General features: G+C 50.2%; 2 protein-coding genes across 3 annotated transcripts in view; one reads left to right on the plus strand and one right to left on the minus strand.

Annotated features, from left to right (window-relative positions):
- The window catches only part of LOC135921867 (calcyphosin-like protein), an 85,830-nt gene that overhangs the window by 42,674 nt on the left and 23,969 nt on the right, over positions 1-19,187 (plus strand). The gene's annotated exons all lie outside the window — the stretch shown is intronic.
- On the minus strand, positions 11,507-18,623 carry LOC135921850 (uncharacterized). Its single transcript, XM_065456230.2, has 3 exons — positions 18,325-18,623; positions 13,380-15,291; positions 11,507-11,925 (listed from the first exon to the last, which is right to left on the minus strand). The coding sequence occupies exons 2-3, from the start codon at positions 15,227-15,229 to the stop codon at positions 11,619-11,621; spliced, it is 2,157 nt and encodes a 718-aa protein (XP_065312302.2). The 5' UTR covers positions 15,230-15,291; positions 18,325-18,623; the 3' UTR covers positions 11,507-11,618.

Here is a 19,187-nt window from a genome sequence, read left to right on the forward strand (position 1 = left end):
TGTTGGGCTGCTGAGCACGAGTTCGCGGGATCGAATCCCGGCCATGGCGGCCGCATTTCGATGGGGGCGAAATGCAAAAACACCCGTGGTACTTAGATTTAGGTGCACGTTAAAGAAGCCCAGGTGGTCGAAATTTCCGGAGTCCTCCACTACGGCGTGCCTCATAATCAGGAAGTGGTTTTAGCACGCGACCCCCCCCCCTTCAAGAAAAAAGAAAGATGAGAATTCGTTCCAAATGGACCCCGCGAACTCCACGGCTAGAATTTGCAATATGGGTCATAAGTTAATTAGTCAAAAGCTTAATTAGCGAATCTTCGTTAATCAGTCGATTATGCATTTCAAAATATTGTGCAAGTAATGTCCGCCTCTTCGAGTAGACCAGCTCATGAACTAGAATTGTGATATCTGCCACAGGCCACCTTTAAAGATCTTCGAAAGTGTTCGCTGAAACACCCTGTATACGCCGTACTTCTCTCTGCGCACACCAGCCATCCCCATTCATCCCTCTGTGAGCGCCATCTCCTTGGTCCTCGTGACGTATACCTGCGTAGATGTATCCCAGCGTACATCCACCTGATTTAATGTTCTCATTTCCCCATATCTTGTGAGCGGTGTACGTAGCGCATGAACATAACTGATGCGTGAGATTAAAGTTGCGACCGTTGACGTGGATAAGCTTAAACGATGCGCAAGGTTGCATGTTCGATCCATAGGATTAAAGTAAACAAAACTGTTTTAGTTGCCCAAAATTTAATACACGTGGCCTGACTGAAGCTTCGCTTCACATGGATTCCCGTATGTCCGTTGAATCTGCATAATTTTCGATCCCCTTTTTTTGCTATCCTCGATTTCAGCATGTTTATCTTATACATTATTAACTTGGGTTACCACGTGGTGTAACGCCATAGTGAAGCTATACATAAGCATGAAGTCCCGTTTATTAGAGATACTGCAACAGTGAATTATAAGATGTTTTGTCCATAATCCATATTTATGATGATAGTCTCCAACTCGATCACTGTTCAGTTTCACACCTTTAAGAACACTCTCGCGAATCGTCTTTGTCCCAGGGCGCGTCCAAATAAGCACTCCCATTTTTATTCGCTTTATTCATTCTTATCGACTTGTAGTGACACTTGTGCGCCTGCCCGCAGTACAGTCCACAGAGGGCATGCCTTAGCCACGAACTTGACCAACTAGACGACCAACCGCTATCCGAAAAAAGAATTCTGCAACATCGAAAGGACCTACCGTCACAGAAGAAGGCCGTGCAAGCGCTTTTGCGCTTCTTGCGATCTACCGGCCTGTGTGAACGACTTTAACTGGTGGAACGCCTTTTGTGTGTGTGTCTCCATGTGTGCGCATTCCTTTTTTTTTCGTTTTCCTCTCTGTCATCTTTCTAACCCCTATCCCCCATCCCCAGTGTAGGGTAGCAAACCGGAGACTCGTGTCTGGTTAACCTCCCTGCCTTTCCTCTTCATTCTCTCTCTCTCTCTTGCAAGAAGACGTATACGTCGCGTCCGGTTGGGAAAGGGATTTCCGTGTCGGTTCAAAATAAGATGTCCACTCGGAAGTTAAACGAAGCGGCAGGAAAGTATAAGCACGCCTAACCCACACCACCCCACAGTTTATTCTTATACACAGTATGCACGTACGTCATTCAACAATACCCCGCGACTTCCGGTTTAGTGCAGCGCCATCTTGGGAAACCTATAGGCATATGGTACACTGTAGGCCTATGCGTGCGCGTGTTGATAAGGTACCCCAATATGGCGGAAGCAGACGACAGCAGCGGATGTGGCGTCACGTGCATACTATGTATAATCCAGCATAACAAGAACGTCGGCTATACAGACTGCAGAGCGCGCCGACCAATTCGTAAACGTTAGCATGCACTTAACGCCCGCCTCTTGAAACAAACCGGCCCCGTCGTATCATGAATGAAGCGCACGCGGTAGAACGAAGACACTCTGTCCAGGCCGTCGTCGCTTTTTTTGCCTCCCTGCATTCTAATTTTTTGACACCGAACGCGTGCCTCCCAAGGCAAGACAGCAGAGATACAATCGCGAGCAGACGACGCGTCGATAAACCCTGTAGTTCACGCTGAGCAGACGTCAACACTCGAACTTCCTTCTCGAAAGAGATAGAAGAAGAAAAATGAAATGACAACGCCGTGGCGGTGTGCGACGTGAACTTGAGCTTCCCCTTTTTCATACTCCTTTGCTTTCTTTAGGAGAGTGTTGGAAGATGTGTATACCATGTAGCGAGCAGGCGACGACGATAACCCTGCTGATGGATGCGCCACGCTCCATTAGACAGGCGACGCCCGCGCGCACTTCCTGGCTAGAGGTCCGGCGCGTTTTAAGCGCGCCGTTGACAGCAGTCGAGACGTCTTTCTCGCTATCAACTGACCGTGCGATCCGAACCCGTGACCTGAAGGTCGGCAGGAAGGCAGCAGCTTGGAATACGAGCCGCTGCTCTTTCTCTCTTTTTTTTTTTCTTGTACCCTCTCGGCCCTAAGTATCCTTGTGACGTCCACGCGCGGGTGAGAGCCTACGTCCCAAACTTCCGTAGCATAGTATAAGTGCTATATCGCAAGGCAAAAACTACAGTGCTGCATCTTCTGCATAAACGTTCGCGTTCAAAAAATGAAAGAATCCGCCAGGACCACTGGCGTAGCCTGCAAATGATGCGGACCGCATAAATTACCTTCAATAACGTGAAATAAGGAAAACGAATTGGTGATAGAGGTGAACCACGGGTCTTCGTATAGTCGGCGCCACTGCGAGACAATGTGGATGGCGTCTCAAATGTGGCGCCCGCATAGGTGCGACGAACTGTTTACACTATAGAGGCACTGTAATAGCGAATCTTTTTTTTAATCGAATCGTGTACAAATATCAGAGATAACTGGAAATCGAATGTCGAATCGAACACAGAATACTCTGTCATTTCTAAAGCAACACGAAATATGAACTCCTTGCGGAGTCCATTTGGTAAAAAAAAGAAAGAAAAGAAAAAGGCTTTATTGCATTGACACACGGATGAAATACCGTTCAGTGAAACATCGGGACAAGTGATGACCCTGTAACTGATAAACAACATCTTTAAATTATCTGGGTCATTACGGCGATGAAACAAAGAAACGGGATGTTATATACCAGGTGCACATATGTTGTTGTGTTCGCTGAAGGAGACAAGTGTGATACTACAGCCCCGCACATAGCTTTAAAGGAATGTAAACATCCTTAGACTGGCCAAATAATAAATCTGGGAAAAAATTCTTATATAAGCTGCCTAAAATCGAGCCATTCTTAATGAATGACTGGAAGTTACTGAGCCTTAGTGACCTGGCGCGTGTATTCGCTCAGAAACTTGTTCTCCTGGGAAATAACCGCGGCTATCCTGCTGTAGAATCATTCAGAAGAGTTGATCGATTCTTATCCGCTGCATATCCGAAAGAAACTAATATTTTACAAATTTGTCAGTTGTGAATTGTCAAATCGAATGCAAATCGAGTAGCAGGGGCTGTTTTATTCGTATTCAGACATTTCGACCGTTCGCGCACTCCTAAATTATACGCTTTGCGGAAACTGCAGTGATTCGGTCTCAGAGCGGACGTTGGTCGGGCCCGATAAAGCCTGTAAATAATATTTCGTTGTGACAGCTGCGTCGAGAAGGAGCATGCAGTCGGACACAGACAATTGAACGGGCACGTTTCAAAACACTCTTCGGAGGACCATGTGTAGCGCCGGTATAATTTCTTCCGAAATCTAAATGCAAGCCCACATATGACTTCGCGCTAGATCGTACAACTCAATTTTGTTAGCCCCTACACGACATCAGTATTTCCGCTGCTCTATAAGAAAAAAGAAAGAAAGAATAAAAAAAAGCACGGGAGATATGACAAGCTGCGCAGAGATCTAATGGTGCAACTCTGGCGAGCTTTAGAAATAGAAGACCCAAAGTTATACGGGATGCTATCGTCCCGGCGTAAGAAAGAAAGCAAAATGCGCTCAGAGTACCTGAGTACACAAGAGCGCTTGGAGGCACTGTTTGCGACAACGGCAGGCTTCGATCTCCACGCCCAATTTCAGCAGCCATGAGCTCTATCTTTGAATACTAAGTACGCTCTTCCCCCTACAAGACAGCGGAGTACTTTAGCTGCTGACCCGTGCAGCGCGACTGGAAGTGCCGAACTACATAACCACGGCAGTGGCCACACGCGAGCGCTCGCGAAGCGTGTAACCTCAAAGGTCACGTGCCTGTCGATTCTGACTGTGCGCTTACGCAACGCCTCTTAGATAACACAAGGCCGGTGCACTTCGATCCGTGACGTCATGTTACCTTGCCCGACTGCCATAGTATCTAATGGGGACGCTCCCAATCGAGCCGCGGTGGTTTTGACGTCATCGTCTTCGTCACGCTGGGATTGGCAGTGGAAATTTCGGTCCAAGTAGCATGATGTCACAAATCGGAGTGCACAGGCCTGCTATTTAGGAGGCACTGGCTGACGACGCATTCCAAAGCGGCCCGGAGAGCGGGTGCAGCCTTTCGCTTCCGTAAACATTCGCCGAACGCCGTGGCCCACGCGATGTATTATTAACCACGTGGTTCACCCTACACCATACCGAGTGTGCTTCCGAGTATCAGACGGGGCACGCCCGCACGCTGTCGTCACCCCCAAATAGTTGCCCAAAACGACGAGGACAAGAAACAAACTTTTCAAACTGGCCGCCTATCTGCTGAAGAGGCCAAAGACCCGTTCCGTTCGGCTCGAGTGGGGGCGGTTGGTTGCTGCAGCCTCCCCGAGCGGCGAGGCGCCTGTTTTGACTGTCGCTGAGGTTCCGCCGCCACTTCCTCGTTAATGAATCATTAGCGTCGTGTGGGTCGGTCGCGTCACGCTACGACGCCCCCCCCCCCCCTCCCCCTCTGGCCCTGACCCTAACCTTGGCGTTAAACGAAGCGCGAAGGCGAAGATGCGTGGTTTATAACGGTACTCCGCAATCTATGGGAAGAGGGCGGGGGGGGGGGGGGGGGGGTCAAACGCGCGCAAAGTGTCGACGCCGAAAGGCGGATCACTTTGCAGGAGCGCGCGCTTTAAAAGACAGATAATCTTATAGTTTCTCGCGCGCGATAAGCAGACTCGGCGATAGCGAATGAACGCACGCCCGTTTATTCTAAAGCCTTTCAGTAAAGTTGCCGGGAACCCGCCGTGGTTGCTCAGTGGCTATGGTGTTAGGCTGCTGAGCACGAGGTCGCGGGATCGAATCCCGGCCACGGCGGCCGCATTTCGATGGGGGCGAAATGCGAAAACACCCGTGTACTTAGATTTAGGTGCACGTTAAAGAACCCCAGGTGGTCAAAATTTCCGGAGTCCCCCACTACGGCGTGCCTCATAATCAGAAAGTGGTTTTGGCACGTAAAACCCCATATATTATTATTATTAAAGTTGCCGGGACGTAAACTGATCACACGCGCGCGCGCACACGCGCAAACACGCGCACACGCACGCGCACACGCACACACGTGGCGCTTCTGTACGCTGCACGGCGTGAATCGCGCAATGCTTCGCTCAGTGGAGGAATGTATTTCCGCAGAACTTTTCCAAAACACCACCTACATCTCATACATGCATAAACATATGGCAAACGGAGAGCTTATATATCTCTCATACAGTCAGAGGTGCGCAAATTTGCACTCGTCTATGTGTTTTCCTTACTGGGCAATCCAAGCTACGTCGTCACCTGGCCCTCATTCTCGCCCTTAATTGGTAATTTTCCACTGCTTTTGCCATACTAAAAAAGGCACTCTTACTGCGACATGGCGCTCGGTAATAGATAGATAGATAGATAGATAGATAGATAGATCTGGGATAATTTATCAATCAAGCTCGATTTAACAATTTCCTTTAGCTCCCAATCGTCCAGGTTTGTTAATCAGCCTGAGCGCTGCCTCGCGACTTCTCTTAGCAATTGTGTTACTGCGACAGGTTAATCTCCACCATTCAGTAAAAACCGAGAAACGGTCGGCGACGTCGGTCTGTCTTTATCAACGCAGTCGAAAAAAATGTCCTATTTCGAAACGCGCACCCATGGTCACCATGACGTCACGGATTTCGTACTAGTTCGGCGCTTGTTGGGTGCTCGGGGCACGGGAATAATATGCGAAACTTCCCGCGTTGAATTGTGGTCCATTCTCGAAATACGCTGCAGTATTTCTCTTAACACTCCTCGTAACAAATCAGCGTCGGGCAGATGCCACCACAGTAATTAAACGACACAGCAGAGGAATATCGCTTTCAGATAGTGGTAAAGTAGAAAAATATCCGAAAAAAGAAAGTCCTGCAAATATCGAGTTGAATCCCGAATATTTCTAGTTTCCAAGCAAAGTGAAATATAAAGGTTCCATAGAGTCCGAAGCAAAAACAAAAAAAAACGTTATTTGGCACATGTGATACCGTCAACAACGTCTGCTTATAGAGAACCTCGTAAACGAGAGGTGAAGGAAGCTTGATCGCATATCTGGTGCACCACGACGATGACAGCAGTGAAACAAAGGAGTAACACGTCACCGCGCGCCTATGCATAATTAGTGAATTGGTAGTGCCCGATGACTGAGATGAGAGCAATGCTACAGCATAGCGCATTCTGAAGAGGCCGAAATACACAGGGTTTTCCAGTGAACACTTTCAAAAACTCTTAAAAATTGCCCGTGACAGATGGCACCATTCTAATGCGTGAGCTGGTCAAATCGAAACGGCTGACTATGTGCTTGCACAAAAAGATTGAAATGCATAATCGACCAATTAAACTTCACTAATTACGTTTTTTATCTAATTTCCTTTGGCACATATTGTGTGTGTGTGTGTGTGTGTGTGTGTGTGTGTGTGTGTGTGTGCGTGTGCGTGTGCGTGTGCGTGTGTGTGTGTGTGTGTGTGTGTGTGTGTGTGTGTGTGTGTGTGTGTGTGTGTGTGTGTGTGTGTGTGTGTTTGACAACTTTATTTGGAATCCGGCGATTGGGAGGCCCGGGCCTGGGGCCGCCTAGATGGCCACTGGGAGCTGCTGCTCCCGTGCGGCTTCCTTGGCTCGCTGGGCGGCCCAAAGTTGGTCTTGGAGTTCTGAGCTGAGCAGCACGGCCGACCACCGCGCCCGTAGATTTTCTGGGGAGACTGCCATTTTATTTTGGTATATTTCACATCCCCACAATATGTGTTGAAGGGTGGCTCTAACAGACTTGCATAGCTTGCACATATCGCTCTCGTATATATCGGGGTAGAAAGTTTTTAGTTGCACGGGACTCGTATAAGTTTCTGTTTGTAGTCGCCTCCAAGTAACAGACTCAGCTTTGTTCAGTTTAGTGTGAGGCGGTGGTGATACTCGCCTCCGATTTTGACAGAATTTGGTAATATCACTAAATCTTGTTAATATATCTTTTTCTCTCCAGATTTTCTCCTCCGCGTTCTCCCGACCGATGGAAGTCACTCTTTGCTCAGCTCGGCGAGTAAGACCTCGAGCTTCGCGGTGTGCTACCTCGTTGAGGTTGACTGCAGGAATGTCTGGAGTCGTATGCGCTGGGAACCAGATCAATTGCCTGCCGTTCTTCTCTGCATTGGAGAACTTTGCTTCATTGACTCTGATGATGTGCCATGCCTCAGGAGAGATCCTACCTTTTGCATAATTTCTAATGGCCGCTTGAGAATCGCTAATGATGTACTGAGCATTCGTGGAGACCAATGCTAGTGCAATGGCTACCTCCTCTGCTGTCTCGGAATGTTTGGTATTAACTGATACGCTTGTAAGGGGTTTTTGGGTGTGATCTACGATTACTGCTACATAGCTATTTCTGTCTGGGTATTCAGCCGCGTCTACGAAGGTTGCTCTGTCGCCTGACCCAAAGCTTCGGATAATTTTCTCTGCTCTACTCTTGCGTCTGCCGTCGTTGTAACCTGGGTGCATGTTCTTGGGTATAATTGGTACTAGGAGTTTGTCACGAATTTCTCTCGTTATCGTCCTCTTTTCCCCGTATAGATTGTGATAATTCATTCCTAGTTTGCTTAGTATATGCCGTCCCGTTTTGGTTTTGGTTAGTCGCTCTGCTTGAGATGTTTGTTGTGCTTCTATGAGTTCGTCCAGTGTGTTGCGGAGTCCTAACTTTAGCAAGAGATCCATGCTCTTACTGATGGGAACCCCTAGCGCTAGTTTGTATGCTTTTTTATCATGTTGTTAATTTTACGCTTTTCAGCTGCAAACCAATTGTGGAAGGCTGCTATGTATGTGATCTGACTGATTACGAATGATTGTATCAGCCGTATGATACTTTCTTCCTTCATACCTTGGTGCTTGTTAGTAATTCGTTTGATTAATCTCATGGTGTTTGTTACCTTTGTGTCTAACTTCTTTACAGTTTCCCTATTTGTGCCTTTGTTCTCGATTACCAGACCCAGCACTTTGAGCTGGTTGACTATTGGGATATTCCACCCGTTCTTGGTGTGTAGCTTGATTTCCTCATGAGCCTTGTTTCTGTCGTATCCTTTGGGAGGCCTGCCTCTAAGTGTAGGGTGGTACAATAGAAGTTCAGATTTCTCTGCAGGGCATGTGAGGCCTGTTCCTATGAGGTGCTCCTCTACTGTATTAATTGCTGTCTGGAGTCGTTGTTCTATTGATCCGTCGCTGCCATCACAGGTCCAGATAGTAATATCGTCCGCGTAGATTGTGTGATTCAGGGACTCTATGTGATTCAATTTTTCGGGGAGTCCCATCAAGACGAGATTAAACAGCATCGACGAGATGACAGCGCCTTGCGGCGTGCCGCCCCCCCCCCCCCCCCTATGTCGATCTCGGGCGACTTGAGCCCTCCGACGGAGATGACTGCTTTCCTATCTGATAGGAAGCTCTTGATGTAGTTATACGTCCGTTGCCCTAGTCCTATTCGTTCGATGTTTTCAAATATGGTTGCGTGGTTGGCATTATCGAAAGCTTTTTTAAGATCAAGGCCCAAGATGGCCCTTGTCGAGCGCGTGTTATAATCGATTATCTGATGCTTAAGTTGGAGCATCGCATCTTGTGTCGAAAGATTTTTGCGAAATCCTATCATTGTATCTGGGTATATGTTATTATCTTCTAAGAAGTTGTCTACTCTGTTTAAAATTACATGTTCCATTAATTTGCCGACGCAGGATGTTAGGGAGATTGGTCTGAGGTTGTCTATCTCAAGCTTCTTACCAGGTTTTGGAATAAGCGTTATCATCGCTTTCTTCCATTGAGCTGGCACTTCTCCCTTTACCCAACACTCGTTTATGTATTCTGTTAGTTTGGCTATCGATTCATCATCCAGGTTCCTGAGAGTCTTGTTGGTTATACCGTCCGGGCCTGGGGCGGATTTTGTGTTTAACTTTTGTAGGGAACGCGGATTTCTGCCTCCGTGAGTTCCTCGTCTAATTTTGTGTTTGTATTCCCGTTGTAGCTAGGATAGATGCAAGGGGGTGCCTGTTTTAAGTATTTCTGCTGTGATTCATTGAGAAATTCCTCTTCTGTACCCTCATATGCGTGTATTAACTTATTAATGGCTTGCATGTGATTTTTCTTGTTATTGTCATGGTCAAGCAGGGACCTGAGCATGTGCCAGGTTTTGCCGGTGCTTAATTGTCCGTCCATGGAATTACATATCTCGTCCCATTGTTGTTTGGTCAATTGCTTAGCATGTTCTTCTATTTTTTTGTTGAGGAGTGCTATGCGCTTTCTTAACTTTCTGTTATGCTTCAGTCCGCTAAGTCTATTCTGAAGCAACTGCTTAGCTTCTCACATATGGAGAAGTCTGCTGTCGCATTTATCCAAGTTAGATTCAGGTGGTGCTATTTTTGTGGCAGCTTTGACGTCATCACTGAGCTCCTTAGTCCATTGTTCTATGTCTGCGATTGATCGTTGATGTGTCTTCTCTCGCGTTCTACGAAATAGTTCCCAGTCTACTAATTTGATCTGTCGTTCCTTCTGTCTATTCGGCCCTTCTCTGACGTGTAACTCCAATATGCGGTGGTCACTACCCAAATCTTCCAGTGTGTTGTGCCACGTCGCCTTTTCAATATTCTTGGTAAAGGTTAGGTCTGGGGTTGTGTCCCTGTTTAGCGCCGTGCCTACTCTGGTTGGAGTGGCGGGGTCTGTGACGAGCGTGAGGCCTAATTCTTGCGAGTCGTTCCATAAGTCCCTTCCTTTTGCTCTGGTATATAAGTATCCACACGTGGTGTGTGGGGCATTAAAGTCTCCTCCTATAACTACCGCATTTTCTCCAGCAAGTATGAGTGTTTTCTGGAATAGGTTCTTGAATTTGTTTTTATGTAGCATGGGGTTACTAGAAATGTTGAGAATAAACAAGCTACGTCCTGTCTTTTTTTGTGGGATGAGTTCCAATAGAATATTGTCAATGTGCGTTATGCCTGTGTTGTGCTGCATGCAAGTTATGTTTCTTTTTACCAGCGTAGTTAATGCCCTGGTGTCCCCTTCGGCATAGCCAAAAGATCTGTATCCTGCTATCTTTGCAATCCCGTGTGTTTCCTGCAGAATTATGACGTCCGGTGTATCCTTTTTGGCATTGTTTTTTGGCATCGAAGCACAAAAATAACTGGGACGTCAATACGTTTCTCCGCAACGTTCTCGGATTAATATCTCGAAAGTGGTGTAATCCTGAGAATTCGCTCCAAGTCAAACCCCAATGGGAACTCCCCGGCTATAATTATATGACGACATATGACGGCACTTCGCATTAGCGTTTGTAGATTTCGCATGTATTCCATTTCATGATATTTTCTTGGTCACCATGAAATAAAGAATATGCTGGAGTTCACTAAAAAAAAACAAGAAAATAAACGTCATGTAGATTCAACGCATACATCGGAATCTACAAAAAAATCTCACCCTGTATAATATAGGAATGCACGGTGTGATTAACATAAGCAGGAGCTGGTGAATTTAAACGCATCCATCTTTTTTTCAATTAGGCAAGATAAAACTGTCTGACAATCTTTATTTCAGAAAGAACACTCGATAAGTAAAAAAAAACACTAGTAGCAGTTAAATCATGTCCTCGCAAACGTCGAGGTCGATCGACATCGTTCAAGTCCTCACGCGACCGCGCGCAGCGCTTCAAGTTCACCGCATCCTCGAAGTTCTGACAACTTCATGTCGGCACGCACGGGGTGCACTTCAAGAGACACGTCTGCACGCTTTGTATACGCCGGCCTCGAGAGGCACGGACTTCTGAACGTCCGTCACATCGCAAGTCATCACAAGTCGTTGACACAGCTGTACGTCCGACTCCTGCAGGGAAACGACGCCACGTAACACCGCATGTTTGCACACACCAACGCGGCAGTGGCGTAGCTAGGCCGTCTGGCACCCGGGGCCCATAGGTCTTCTTCCCCCCCCCCCCCCCCCCGGGTGTAGCCGGCGGACAGAGGAGTGTCTTCAGACGTGTATGACACCCCCCCACTGGCTCCTTGCACCCGGGGCCCACGGCCCCCCGGCCCCCCCTGTTGCTACGCCACTGCCAACGCCACCTCCTCTCGGGGTCAGGGTTCCGGATTGTGAAGGCCGCAGGAACCCCCCCGAGCACGCCCCGTGACGTCAGTGCCTCGAAGACGCCGGCCCGGTGGGCTCCCTGACGTCGCCGATCATCAGGTAACGGCGGACCAGCCGCCAGCAGTCGTCGTTGAGGGTGTCCAGTCGAGGGCCGCCGTCGCCGTCCGGTTCGCACACGACGCAGTCCCGGACGACGCGGGCGAGCCGCATGAAGTCGTGCAGGCCCTCCGTGCTCCTCAGCCCGCGTCGCACCGTGGTCGAGGCCTCGTCCACGCTGACGCACAGCTGCTCGGCGAGTTCTTCGAGCAGGGCCCCGTGGCGCCAGACCCGCTCCAAAGCGATGGCGCAGTGCCTGCAGAGACCGAACGGGCTTTGATTTGCTAAACGCTCACGACTGGCACAGTATAATCATCCTCGTAATCATAATAACGGGACTGTTGTTTTTTGATGTCCACTGCCCGAGGACGAAGGCCTCACCCAGCGATATCCAGTTGTGCCTGTCTTGTGGCAGCCGATCGCAAGTTCTGCCTGCAAATTTTCAAACTTCTTCATACCATCCAATTCTCTGCCGCCCTCGATTGCGCTTCCCTTCTCTTGGCACCCATTTTCTAACTCTAATAAAGCCCTGTTCCCCAACGCATTACATGGCCAGCACTACAGCCCTACAGCTACTCCATCCGCCCCCCGCCCCCTCCCAATCTCAGCAACACAAGTGTGACAGTCGGGGAGTCATATACCTCCTCTGATACAATCTGTAATAACGAAACTATAGCGAATAAAGAACCATATAACGTTAAATACAGCTCAAAATGCGCCGATAAGAGCTAGAACACAGCGGTACAAGCTCCGAGTCGTAACTAAAGGTCTCATTCCGAAAACGACGTTTGTGTTTGTTAGGCTAGTTTATGTTACGATATACCGGTTGGTTCGGGATAAAAAAACAGTCGCGAATCGGCGCTTGTGTCTTTGTCCCGTGTAATATTACCTTGTGTAATAAACAGTGGAGAGTAGCGCTTGTCCCCGTGTCCGCCTACCCCCACCCCTTTTTTTCGTGCTGTGGTTGTTCTTGGCGCACATTATTATTATTATTATAGCCCTCGATCGGCAAGTTCTTTCGGTGGGCCGTCTATCGACTCGTGCCCAAAGCAGGTCTCCTGGAACCCGTGGCCTATACAGTGAACGGGGTAAACACACTTCTCAGCGCATGCGACCTCCGCTCAGGAGTCCACCATTTGAAGCGTCAACGATTGTTGGCGGAGCCGCGCACCACCCGATGGTCTTCCTGAACACAGAGTTTCACGTTCACAAAGAAGACCAAATACTGAACAAGCGACATTTGTACCTTTAGCCCACAGACGCGTGTCGTTGCTCTACTGTCCCTTATGACAAGCGCGCAAGACGACAGCCTACACAACCCGCCTAACGCGGCCACTCTGTCGCAGAAGCTTTCCTTCCACGTGACCCGTAAGTTGAGACTCCCGTGTAATAATGCTGTGAAAACTTGGCCAAAGTGCGTGCCAATATACGCTCTTACTATCCACGTGTATCAAGTGCTCAAAAACAAGAGGCTCCATTTCAGTGCCGGTATAATGTGGGACATCTTTCTGTTTACTACTCTACAATGTGAATGTCTTCAAACGACAAATAAATCACTCCTACTACTATTACTAACAACGTTACGCGCACGATTTAACAACGCTCTGTAGAAGTGTACGCAGTACACTTCTACAGTGTACGCAGTACTATGCGCAGTACTCATGTGCACGCAGTACCATGCAGTGTGTGCAGTACCATGCACGCACTCACCTGTCCAGCGCACGGCCTCTGGCGAACTGCGCGGCGCGCGTCACCAGGCCGAAGTTTCGGCGCGCGGTGTCCCGCACCCGGAAGCCGTCCCGCGCCGATTCGGCGTCCAGCGTTCCGCTCAGGGTGACGCGGACCAGGTCGTAGTTGTCCGCGATGCCCTCGGAGAAGCGGCGGAGGAAGGCGCCGACCACGCCCGACTGTTCGGCGCCGAAGTAGACCCTGCGCATGTTCCGCCTGGACCCGATCACCTGGGCGAGCCGCTGGACCTGGTGCTGCTCGAGCACGTCGCCGACGCCGTCCTCCTCGTCGCTGTCGTCCGAGTCGATGTCCACGTGCACGCCCAGCCCCTTGATGCTCGCGTTGCGAGCGAGCGACTCCACGATCTCGGTCCACGACGCGTTCGTGTCCTGTTCCGTGTCGCCGTCGTCCGAGTACAGGGTCAGCCGCAGCTTCCGGAGCGACGTGGCGGCGCCGATGTACGCGGCGATGGCCGACACGAGGGCCACGTCCCCCATCCGGATGCTGAAGCGTATGGACGTGATGTGCGGGAACGCCAGCAACACGCGCGAGAGGCGTCCCACGATGTTGCCGAAGCAGAACATGTCCACGTCCGAGAACGCCCTCGAGTAGATCAAGTCCAGGTTGTGGTGCACGAAGTAGGTTCCCAGCGAGACCTTCTCTTCGGTGCCGCTCTCCTTGAGGGCCTTGCACAGGGCTCGCAGGTTGCGGTGAGCGGTGGCGTGCACGGAAATGATCAGCTTCTTCATGCTCTGCTTCCGCACGGCCGTCCAGAAGAAACTGACCCACTGCGCCGAGTTCCAGATGGACAGCGGGAGGCCGAGTTCCTCCAGCGTCTCGTTGGTGGACAGAGGCGTGTACCAGAAGTTGTAGTCTGTGCTCGGCTGAAGGGATAAAGCTGGCGGTAGGTACACTATGTGGAAGCAGCGTATAACTCGATTTTCCGCGAAAATCCTCGCCGCCAGTTCGGCGTTTTCTTGGTCGAAAAGAACGTTGTTCAGGCGGACGTTCTTGAGGCTCTTGTTTACCAGGAGCCCTTCGGCCATCCAGTTGAAGCAGTTTCGTCTGCTGACCTCGTCCGCCGCTACGCTTAGCGTGGTCAGCGAGGTGGTCTCTCTCAGGTACTGCGCGAATTCGCCTCGCCCGGCCTCGCATACGACAGAACCGTGCATGGACAGCTCTTTCAGCGTGGAATTTCCTTTAAGAGCGGCCACGAACGGTTTCGCCGTGCTGCCGGTCATGCACAACTCGGCAATCCTGAGGGTCGTCAGCGACGTGCGGACGCGAACGGCCGTCGACAAAGCAGACGACACGTCGTCGCGCACCCCCTGGGCTAAGCATTCGAATTCTTCCAGGTGCCTCAGGGAACGGAAGACGTCGTCGAGGTCCTGCTTGACGGCGGACCCTCGGAAGTCGATGTTCAGCAGCCTGGTCGAAGGGTTGCACTTGAGGGCGTCACACATCAGCGGTCCGTGAGAGGCGAAGACGCGGGGGTGGACGTGAACGTGCAGCACGCACGAGTGCGTCTTGAGCAGCCGGTGGACGAGCGCGGCCGCTTGGCTGGCGATCTTCTCCGAGTCGAGCGGCATGCACGCGTTCTTCTCGGCCAAACTCACGAGCGAGAGCCCGCAGGGTGCGGAGAGTTCTCGCAGCTCTAGTTCGGCGTGGAAGAGCAGCTCGTTCAACGCCGAGAGGTGGTCCACAATCTGGCACGTGCCGTCCGGCGTGGCCGTGCAGCGTGGCAGGTGCTCGAAGGCCGCGCTCGCGTAGGTAGTTTGCGTCGAGTCTCCTCGTTCGGCCAGGACGGGGTCGAAGCCACGCGCTCCTGCCATTTCTGGCTCAGGTGGCGTGTCCTGGCGTTGTCAACTGGGTGTTTTTTTTTCTCTCTAAAGACCTGCATGTCACACAACGAAGCGATAGAACATTGCTTTCTTTCATCGGAATTGGGGCCCACACGGAGCTTATAGACATGCGCTATGCAAAAAATAATAAGTTGTGGTAGTCGATTGCACGTTATGCGACACCAAAACCGTAATACAAGCTTTGGCAAGAGATTTTTCATTATGCAATACTCTTACCGTAATGCAAGGTTTGGTAAGATAGAATAGGAAAAAACTTCGCAGACGTACGCCAATATTAGTAACTGATAGATCCAAGACAACCAGCCAAGACCATCTGTACAAACTCCTAGCTTACCCCCAGCGTGAATCCAGTAAAACGCATTGTAAAAGAAGAAAAAGAAGAAGAAGAGACAGCGTTGCTGTTTCTGGTTAAAAAAGAACTGTGGGTATATGGCATTGTCTTTTTGAGTGCGATATACTCCAGGTAACTTATTCCATAATAATTTATTTTAGCACTTCGAAGCTAAATCGCGGCTCCGAATCACGTTGCGCTGCATCTACATTTGACATCGACGCATGACGGAAATTGTTTTGGAACTCCCCCTTAAAAGGCTTCGCTGCAAAACGCGAAAGCGAAAGGTATGGTTGGTCGACGCCGCTCTGGGATTCGCGCGTCAGCTCGCCGTGACGTCACTGGTTTTGGCAGCGTCTTTACGGATCTGGTTAGGCTCTCCTCTTATTCTGTAAAAAGGCGAAACCGGGCTACATTATAGTATCATGGAACCGAAGACACGATAATTCGTGTATCGAGTGTCAAGTATCGCGATCTCTGCCAAAGCGGCCCAATTAGGAGAAAATACGCGCAAATTCCAGACTTCGCACTGACCTACCAGTGGGGAGGTTTCGGCACGAAAGTCACTAGAATGAAAATTTGAACGTAATTTTCTACAGTAATAGGTTAATGACCAGCCATTTACCACCAAATTAACGAAAACATGGCCTTAAGACTAATTTATTACAGCTATCGTGAGCGCTCACGAGACGCACATTTTCGGCTGAATAGCATGTTTCATAATACCTTCGCCTACTGCAATGGCCCTGCAGGTCAATATCTAGTGACGATATTTAATGAAGACGACGGAACGACACAGCATGACGACGACTGCGTCACCACAAAGGCATGGCGATTACCGCACGACGACGGTATAGCGTGACGAAAGCGTGACTACGAAGGCGTGCACGACGACGGTATGATGACAGTGCGACAACGCCGGAATGTCGACGACCGTATGACCACAATGGAAAGTGACAACGAAAAGTGACAATGGAAAGTGACAATGGAAAGTGACAATGGAAAGTGACAACAACGGGAAGATGGTGCTGGAATAACGATGACGAAACCATCACTGCGGCGTGACCACGGCGGCACGACGACGAACGGTACGTCGACAAAGGCGCGTGACTTCGATGCAGTGACGACAATCGCACGGGGACGATCCAGTGACTACGTCGTCGGGATAAAGGCATGAAGGCATGGCGGCAATTGGATGACGACTCTGGAACATATATGACGACTATATGACGACTATATGACGTCTATATGACGGCGACTGTGTGATGACGATGGGAAGACGATGCTGGAACGACAACGACGGAATGACGACGATGAAACAACTACGACGGCGTGACGACCACTGCATGATGAATATGCAGTAACAACAATGGCACTGCGGCAATCGAATGACGACGAAACAACGCAATGGGGTTGAGAGAGTGAAGACGGCGGAACGATGGTGACGGTATACCCGCCGCAGTGGTTGCTTAACGGCTATGGTGTTCGGCTGATAAGCACGAGGTCGAGGCCCGACCCATCCGACGGGTCGGGCTCGCCATTCCAGCGTCCTTGTGGGAAGGCAGCGGAGAATAGTTACCGGTACAAGGCAGAGACAAGCATTGTGCAGCGCAGTCTCATTGGAACGATAAGAACCATGAAATAGGTCTGCTGCAAACTGACATGTCGCACTAGGCTTAAAACACTGACATCAGTCAGACATAACGCCGCAAGCACCGCAGCTTTATTGCAGCCTGCGTCCGTGTGTTCCGCTGCTGACGTGTGTTGATGACCATGGCAGTGCCGATGAAGGCACGATGAAGATGATGAAGTTGGCGATACATCACTTCTTCCCCTCTTACAGGTCCAAGCGTTCAGGAGGCCGTCGCTGTCGGGTCGATCTTCGTAACGGTGGCGGGCTATCTGTCTGGGCCACTTTCGGGCTATGTCGCAACGTGATTGGAGTGCTATCTGCAGGGTTTACGGCTACCCTCTGTGTCGAGAAAGAGTCTGAGACAGTTCGACGTCTCACCTGGTTCAAGTGTCGCCGCTGAATTCCTTTCCCGGAATCAACAGTGACCATTCTGGACCCCAGTTGATCTCGCACTATTCCTGGTATCCACCTGCGACGACTTGTTCGGAAATCACGCATCCAGCCTGGGTCACCTGCCTGAACTGGAGACCCTCCAACTCGTGGTTGGATTTCTGGTGACCTTTCATCGGGAGCGATACAGTCCAGCTTTGTTCTTATTTGGTACCCCAATAAGAGTTCCGCCGGCGACTTTACATCCTTGACGGGCGTTCGGCGATATCGACATAAAACCCGCGCTATGCGTATTTTGAGGTCTATTCCGGGGTTATTCTTTAGTCCTTCCTTGAGCGTACGCACAGCTCGTTCGGCTAACCCATTCGACTCATTGGAACGATTAGAACCATGAAATAGGTCTGCTGCAAACGGCAGTCTGCAGCAGCTTCGACGCTGCGTGCCGCCGTTTTCCAGGCTCGCAGGAAGCGAATTGATTTAAACGCGGTCACGTCGGAGTCGGTCGGCGCGACTTCTAACCCTACTCGATCGAGTCGGGTTCGCGTAAACGTGCAGCCTATGCAACGGAGCGTGGTCAGTTTAGAACGTCGTTCCACGGTAGAGCTCAACACGAACGTGACGGCAACAGAAAGCCCGCGTACCGGCCATGTGGACAAACAGTGAAAGTAAAGGAGTCCTGCGATCCATTTCGAATGCAGAATTTCAACTCACCGAGCACGGGGCGTCCGTTGCAGTCCCTGGCCGATGCGTTCTTCTTCTCCTGGTGCACGCGCCGCGAGGATCCTTGCTCGAGATTGGCCAATGCGCGAGGAACAAGGCGCTTTCGGTCGTCGTCGTCGTCTTCTTCCACTCGGCCCAGCGAACATTCCGCCGGTGATAATACGTCGTCAACAATACGCACACTACTGATCTGTTCATTACTTTAATTGTCTCATGTATACTTTGCATACCCCTTCACAGCTGGGAAAAAAATGATTGATGCTAAAAAGCAAAGGAAAGAAATGGCAGTTTTCGCAAGGAGGGCAGAGCGTTGAACGCAATATCAAGGTTCAGCACTGGGCTCGAACACATCGGACGGTGTTGTAACCATAGAGTTCGCTATGCGCAGTTGCGACATGTTGGGGCTGCGACGCAGCGCGCAAAGCAACTACTGTTGGTCAGCGGGAACAGCGCCCTCGCAGCTGTACTTATGACACAACGTCTCACGACGCTGACGTCATCAGGAGCGCCGCCAGTGGCTTTGTTGGCCTCGTATCACGATAATGCATGGGACGACACCAACCGTTACGCGTCAGTCAGTACCAGTGAAATCTTCGATGTCATACTGACGTTTAGTGTCCGTTCCGCTCAGACTAGTGTGGCCGACCCCCTTAGTAGGTACGAGCTATAAAAGAGGGTCATCATCATCATCATCATCATCATCATCATCATCCTGGTCAGTGCAAACCACGGTGTGCAAACATCAAAGCAACTCGGCAGGAGCCGCATTCTGTAACGATATGTAATGATAACAGTTCGCTTTGCGAGCACGGTTTTGGCCTCCGTCTGGGTGACGTCATAGCCACGGAAAAGGG

The sequence above is a fragment of the Dermacentor albipictus genome, chromosome 9 (assembly GCF_038994185.2).
Source record: "Dermacentor albipictus isolate Rhodes 1998 colony chromosome 9, USDA_Dalb.pri_finalv2, whole genome shotgun sequence".
In the NCBI taxonomy this organism is placed as follows: Eukaryota; Metazoa; Arthropoda; class Arachnida; order Ixodida; family Ixodidae; genus Dermacentor; species Dermacentor albipictus.

Bases quoted from the DNA above. Each gene is read 5' to 3' on its own strand.
- LOC135921850 (XM_065456230.2), bottom strand. From the start codon at position 15,229: ATGGCAGGAGCGCGTGGCTTCGACCCCGTCCTGGCCGAACGAGGAGAC. The intron at 11,926-13,379 runs GTGAGTGCGTGC...CGGTCTCTGCAG, and splicing joins AGAGGCCGTGCGCTGGACAG to GCACTGCGCCATCGCTTTGG.